The 7649-nt window shown below is 46.2% G+C and overlaps 1 protein-coding gene across 1 annotated transcript in view; it reads left to right on the top strand.

Moving 5' to 3' along the window:
• The window catches only part of lpar4 (lysophosphatidic acid receptor 4), a gene marked incomplete at both ends in the record, with an annotated part of 4690 nt that extends 319 nt beyond the window's left edge, over window positions 1-4371 (top strand). Inside the window, 3 exons of the mRNA XM_080746494.1 lie at window positions 591-932; window positions 2240-2508; window positions 4074-4371. Coding sequence (XP_080602620.1) covers window positions 591-932; window positions 2240-2508; window positions 4074-4371 — 909 coding nt within the window. The remainder of the gene's footprint in view (window positions 1-590; window positions 933-2239; window positions 2509-4073) is intronic.
• Between the last annotated feature and the right edge of the window lie 3278 nt (window positions 4372-7649).

Here is a 7649-nt window from a genome sequence, read left to right as displayed (position 1 = left end):
GTAGATCTGCCATTTTTGGCTAAAGTTCTCAGAATATGGACGTTAGTAGTTAATATAAAAAAGGAGAAAAAAGTTTCTATCACACCAAGATTTGAAGGACCCCCTCTAGTAACTCTGAGGACCCCCTAGGGGTCCCCTGGTTTAACACATTAAGACCTGGTATTCGTCTTCACGCTGCCCTTCAAGGTACGCTTTAGAAAACACAACATTGACACATTTCCCGAACGATAAGTTTCCTTACTAAACCATTTACACACATCATCTAGGAATTCATCAATGGGAAGCACCAGACAACTCTCTTATAATGTTAATGTGAATGGGCTCCTCATAATATGGGTATAATACTATAATTATTTCATTGCATTGCCTTGACTCTTGAATCGAGTGGACTCTGTGGGGGAAGAGTCGCGAGTCCCTTAGTCCGAGACCGAGTCGAGACTGAGTAAAATCATGGGCGAGACCGAGACCAGACCGAGTCTACTGAACAAACACTCTAAAGCAATGATTACCTTTCAGAATACATAGATATTTAACATAAATAAAAAATATTATACCGCAGTTTTAACGATGAACATTCCTATAACTTCCAGGTCTTCTACAACGTGAACCGCCACTGGCCTTTCGGCGACGGCCTGTGCAAGGTGTCCGGCACGGCCTTCATCACCAACATCTACGGCAGCATCTTCTTCCTCACCTGCATCAGCGTGGACCGCTTCCTGGCCATCGTGTACCCGTTCCGCTCGCGCTCCGTGCGCACGCGGCGCAACGCGGCGCTGGTGTGCGCCGCCGTGTGGCTCACCATCCTGGGCGGAGGCATCTCCGTCACCTTCTTCTCCACCATCAACAGGGCCAACCGGGCCACGGCCTGCTTCGAGGGCTTCTCCAAGAGCACCTGGAAGAACTACCTGTCCAAGATCACCATCTTCATCGAGGTACCAGTTATAGTAGTAGAACTATATCCACAAGTTTCCAACGTCCCATTGTGCATTGCGCAGAAGGCGTGCGGCAGTTCCGGCGTCGCAGCCGAGTGTGATCTACAAGCTCACAACGGTTGCATCTGCGACATGACATGAACTTATATGTATGTCAGGTGTTCTCCGAAAGTGTCCCACACATAATTGTACAGTAAATTCTCTCTAGTCGGAGGCCTTAGGGATTTTTCGTCCTAATCAGTCTAAAAGCGCCAAATTTTGCACAGATGTATAGCCCAGTGCTTGCTCTAATGATTTAGCTAGGGCGCCCGAGTCTGTGACCTTCGGGGTCGCCACAGCGGCCAAATCAAGTTGGGCTCCCATCGACTTCCTATACAGGAGGAAAATACCCAGAAAACCTTTTTCTTTTTTCTGGGTATTTAAGTAGGATGTGAGGGATCTAACTAGGGGTTTATCATGATGCTGAATCCATTGCAAGCATTTGTTTTGCACAAAAAACTTTCCTTGGGCTACAAATGGCCCCAGAAAAAAACCCTAGTTAGACCCCTCACATCCTACTTAAATACCAAATAAAAACTGTTTTTCTGGGTATTTTCCTCCTGTATAGAAAATTGATGGGAGCCCAACTTGATTTGGCCGCTGTGGCGACCCCGAAGGTAGCCGACTCGGGCGCCCTAGCTAAATCATTAGAGCATGCCCTGGGCTACATCTGTGCAAAATTTGGCGCTTTTAGCACGAAATTGATTAGCACAAAATTACCATTCTATCTCCCTAAGGCCTCCGACTACTCTAAACTAAACAGGTGGATATATAATATAGATAGAAGAACTACTTGTCCAAGATCACCATCTTCTTTGGGGTACCAGTTACAGTAGTAGAACTATATATACAGTATATTATAGAAGAAGAAGAACAAGCTGTCCAAGATCACCACCTTCATCGAGGCACCAGAGCTATTATAGTTGTAGAACTGTAAGACGTCCTATGGGCGAGAAGCGTTGAGAGCACATGAGATTGACACAATATGTTCATATATGGGCATTCCAAGATATGGGAGTAATATTGATGACATCAGGGATCTCAGCGATCGAGATCTAGGTGATGATCCAGTCGTCTCCATGTATGGCTATCCAGGGTTTGATGAGGTCAGATCCACCAACTTTCTGTCTTGGCCATATATGGAGCGTGACATGAGGCGTGACTGACTGACTGACGCACGGGAGCTGCAGGTTTTCATAGTAATTGAGATTTCCTGACTAAACTGTCGTTCACGTTGTTCTCTGCTTTCTGTGCGTGCATCGCCTCAGATCGTGGGCTTCCTGCTCCCCCTGCTGGCCAACCTGGTGTGCTCCTCGCTGGTGCTGCGGACGCTGAGGAAGCCGGCGGGCGGCTCCTCCGACAGCAAGAGGCGCGTCCTGAGGATGATCCTGGTGCACCTGGCCATCTTCGTGATCTGCTTCGTGCCCTACAACTCCATCCTGTTCCTCTACGCGCTGGTGCGCACGCAGGCGCTGGCCAACTGCTCCGTGGAGCGCTTCGCCCGCACGCTCTACCCCATCACGCTGTGTCTGGCCAGGTACACAAACACAATACACTCTTTGTCAAATCCCGCCCCATTTTGCTCTGTTACTAGGTGGGACAAAAAAGCCAGGGCAGATTGTTTTTATAATGGAAGCGAATGGGGGGAAACAAGATTTTTCATAGCCTCATTATTGCTATTTAAAGTACCAAAAGAAAAACATCTACGTGATATTAATAAGAAAGGAAAATAAAAGTACAGTAGTTACATTGCAAAACAAGGGTTTTCCCCCGAAAATACATGTTTTAATTATAGGTATCAAAATTATCGCGTTAACGGCGGTAATTCATTTTTGGGATTAATTGCGCTAAAATATTTAACGCAATTAACGCATGCGCAGCATAACCGGACCATTCACTGCAGCCGAGAACACAGCCTGCCCTGCAACGCATCCTGCTCCACCCTCCCCCCTCCACACACTCACAGTGTGTGGACAGCAGAGAGGGGGAGACGATAGCTGCCTGAAAAAAAGTTGTTAAAACCGCTTGGAAACCATTCGCTGCCACTGGATTAATAACTGATCATCAATATATCTCAAATAGAGATCTACTACTACCTTTGGCTGTTCAATTGGAGAGGACAACGGCAACACATTAAAATCCACGATTTTGGGCTCCAACTGCTTGCATTAGATCCAGAGAAATGGACGCGATGCGTCTTCAACACTGCGCATATTTGCCAGCTATCCTAGGCTGTTAACGATGCTCGTTGACCCTGATTTGACCGGGATTTGACATAGGCAATCAGCACAGGCTTGTGTTGTGCAGCGTGTGTCAACTGAATGAATTATCTGTAGCCCAGCCATAGTAATCCTCTTCCCCTCATGCTAAACTGACTTTTAAGTTCCACTTCCCATCCTGAATGAATGACAAGCCTATTGTTGCATTTAGGCTCTTTAGTTTCCAATAATTAAACTAAGCCAGTGTTTTATTGCTACACAATAAATGGTAGATAATGTAGCCTACTCTACATGAAAAATAATCCATCCATCCATCTTCAACCGCTTATTCAGCATCGGGTCGGGTCGCAGGGGTAACAGTTCCAACTGAGATTTCTAGAGTTCCTTAATAATAATAATTAAAATAAGCAATACTAATGATTATATAATAAACATACATACTTACAGTACATACTGTATGAATGTATCCACCTTATTCTGCCTTTATCTTTCCATTTCCACGACATTATACAGACAGAAATGACATATTTTGGACATAGTTCGATTCGTGATTAATCATGATTAATACATTTTTAAGCTGTGATTAATCTGATAAAAAATGTTAATCATTTGACAGCCCTAGTTTTAATTAGTTGCCACATACCACGCTAACAGAATCCATATATGGCCAAGACAGATGGCCAAGACAGCCCATATCTGTGTGGCTGGTTCTACAGACAGGGATCTCCATATATTGGTACCAGGAGTCTCCATATATGGGTAACTGGTCCGATATACATCACTGGCCAGATGGCCAAGACATGGCGCGACCTGTCGCTTGTCGCCCTGAGACGTCTTACTGGTTATTATTATTATTCACTGTACTGTTCTGTCCCCCCTTCAGCCTCAACTGCTGCCTGGACCCGGTGGTTTACTACTTCACCTCCGAGAGCTTCCAGAAGAGCCTGACCTCCACGGGCGCCAAGGGCTCCTCCGGCAGCCGCCCCGAGAGCCACCCGACACGGAGCGACCCTGGAGACTCCCCGGACCACACCGTGTCCAACACCCTGACCCGGGACACCTCCTCCTCACCCCCCCTGTCCAACACCCTGACCCGGGGCACCTACACCCCCCCGCCGCCCCCCCTGTCCAGCAACGGCAAGGAGACGACCCCCCCGCCACACTCCGAGACCCAGTTCTGACTGAGCACCGCGGGGTGCGTCTCAAAAAGTTCCTTGAATAAAAAATACAAAATGAATCCTTGTTTTCCCCTCACTCGCGTCCTTCGCTTTTCCGTCTTATAGTCCCTCCCGGCGAGGACACATGCACGGACGGAGAGGACACGAAGAAAATTACGTTTTAGAGAAATGGGATGTGGATTCCTCCGAAGGGTCACGTTAAAGACACTCGTGATCAACACAACTGAGCCCCGCCCCCTGACTTTATGACCATGTTTGGACATCCTGCTCGTTTATGGCAACGGACAGTCTTTAGCAGAGCATTCTACCTATGGAGAGTGGCGTCACTCTCGTTCACTTCATGGTTCAGGTCTTCTACGCACACATCTATTGGCGTAAAGTGACAAACCGCGAACCGGAAGTTCACAGAACGCATTGAAGTCTATGAGGACTAAAGTGACAATGAACCACGTGACCAGCGCTGTTTCTGAGCTGTTTCTGACCCCGCAATGGCACAACTCTCTGATTAGACCACTCTGGTCTTTAGTATAATGATGACACACTTTCATTTGCCCACATAAAAAAGGCCTGACGTGCACACACAACATGACACTGACAGCTGTAGAGGGCGGAGTCAGTAACGTTGTGCCGTTCAGCTTGGAAACCTCTTCCTGGTTAGGATGGACTTTTGTTCCCTTACTCCCTACAGTAGCAGCTCCTCATCCCTAGCTCCCTTGGAGCGGCAAATAGGACACTTGACACAAGTGGCAGCAAAATGGCCGACTGACTCCTCCTACTTTTCCTGGTTTGGAAGTGAGGACAGAGGAGCTATTGGACAGAAAAGGACGAGGAGCCAAGACGCAGCCAATGAGGACACATCGAGGAGGAGGAGACGATGGAAGGAGGACAGAGACGGACAGGCAGACAGACTGACAGACAGACGGCAAGAATGACATTCAAGTTTCTGTCATTGAACTTTCATGATATTGAGCTGTCTGTCTGTCTGTCTATCTATCTACAGACTAATGACATTGAACTTGACCTCCAGAATGAAAAGGATCAAGCGGTTTGGTTGGATTGGTGAATTAACGGGACAAAGACATAACTGAGCAGATTACCTAAACCCTGAGGTACAGCTGAGGATTTACTAGATTACTACACACACACACTGTAGGAACACACACAGACGCACACACTAACTTTGCAGGAACACACACACACACACACACACACACACACACACACACACACACACACACACACACACACACACACACACACACACACACACAGCTGTGTGTAAAAGGATTGTTGCAGTCTGCTGTTGAGTGTGTTGTGTTGTGTTGCTGATATGTTGCTGGTTATATGTAGACCACTCTGCTGTTCAGCTGTTCTACTGTCTGTGTCCCACACTGATGACATCATCATCATCATCATCATCATCATGTGATGTGTCTGCTGATGTGCACTGTTAAAGGAGACTTGAATTTGTGGATATTTTTTAAGACAATAATTTGATGACCGACAGTGGATCCCTATGGAGACACAAAGAGTCTTCTTTGTTCCCTATGGAGACACAAAAAGTCTCCTCAAATGATTGGCTTAGGAATGCGACAAAAACGAAAAGAATATCCACAAATTTAAGTCTCCATGGAGTGAGTATTCCATAGACAAGAAGAAGTCGTTGTGGGGCTGAACTATCCCTTTAATGTTTCACTACCACGTTCTGTTGAGAGGGTCTGAGTCATTAAATGATGGTTCTGAAGCTGTTGAGAGGGTCTGAGTCCATTTAATGACGTTACACTAGGCCAGTGGTCCTCAAAGTGGGGTTTGAGTGGGCTCCAGGAGGTCTCCAACAAAGTGAGTTAAAATAGAATTAAAATCGGTTTAATCACTCTAGTCAGCTCTATGAGCTGACTACAAGCTACCAGCTCTACAAGGTTGTAGATCTGAAGGAAATAACAAAATAATATTTTATGAATTTTGACCTGATGGTCTGCCTGCCTGCCTGGATGGCAGGCAGGCTCTACTTTACATTAGCTCAATGGTAAAACAAAAAACAAAAACAACAATCAGCACCTGTGCAGGAGAGCCGGGTTCAAATCCAGGGTAGAAGAGACTTAGTGCAGCTTTAAATGAACAAAAAATGCACAATCTACAAGCTCACACAACACAGAACATCACAACCTTTTGCTATTCGTCATGAAGATGGATAAAAATGTGTGTATTGGGGGCTCTCTGCTTTGCTAGGTGTAAAGATGGAGGAAGGGTTCCAAAGAGCAACAGATTGTGCAGCAAGCACAGCATTGAGAGACTGTGGTTTATATGAAATTAAATGCAGAAACAACCAACAGGACACGCGTCCAAAGGATGACACACACCAGTGGTTATAATGTAAACCATTATAATAATAATGGTTATTAAACATGTTGGTACCAGAGCCCTGTTAGTCAGCTTCACCTGCTTCCCCCTCTCACGCCATTAAGGGATAACGTCTACTTTTATGGATCTTCTGAGTGAACACAGTACTAGGGTTCTATAGTGATTTTCTTTTAAGGCAGGGGTCTTCAACAGGGGGTCCGGGACCCCTAGGGGGTCATCAGAGTTACTACAGGGGGTCCTCCAAATCTTTGTGATAGAAGCATTTTTTTCTCCTTTTTTATGTTAACCACTTGAACCCTAGCATCCATATTCTGAGAACTTTAGCCAAAAATAGCAGATCTACAAGCTCACAACGCCTCGCGTTGTGAGCTTGTAGGTTTCATGTAGAGGGGAAAAACAAAAGTACAGACTAAGTACAGAGTGAAAGGTCAAGTTTATTAAGTATTGACGGTTCAAGTGGTTAAATATCTGAAAACACAAATTTACATGAACCCAAAATACACTGATGATTGTGCTGTCAAACGATGAAACTATATGGTATCTATGGGTTGTAGGGGGTCCCTGCTTCATCTCTCTCTCAACTAAGGCGTCGTTGGCCTGAAAACGTTGAATACCCCTGTTTTAAGGCATTCATTTACTGGCCCCGCATGGCCCAGTGGAAGGTGTGTTCCGCTGGCCCGGTGCGGAGGGTCTCTAAATAGTCCTTCCGGGCCAGCGGTCCATTTAGAACTTCTGTCCCTGTCTGAGACATCAAGCAAGAGGAAACTCATTATACACCAGGTTTCCGGCCGGAGAAACAGCAGAGCAGGATTTAAAGCGTTTCAGTCCCTGTGTTTTCATGCAGCAGCCCAATGTGAACTGCTTCCCAGAGTCGCTGACTGTGTGTTGTTGGTTCTGATCCGAACGCTGAGCCGCTGCGT

Source organism: Nannobrachium achirus (assembly GCF_963921795.1).
Source record: "Nannobrachium achirus genome assembly, chromosome: 17".
Classification (NCBI taxonomy): domain Eukaryota; kingdom Metazoa; phylum Chordata; class Actinopteri; order Myctophiformes; family Myctophidae; genus Nannobrachium; species Nannobrachium achirus.
Note: the sequence above shows the minus strand (reverse complement) of the source record. Positions and strands in the feature narration are given on the sequence as shown.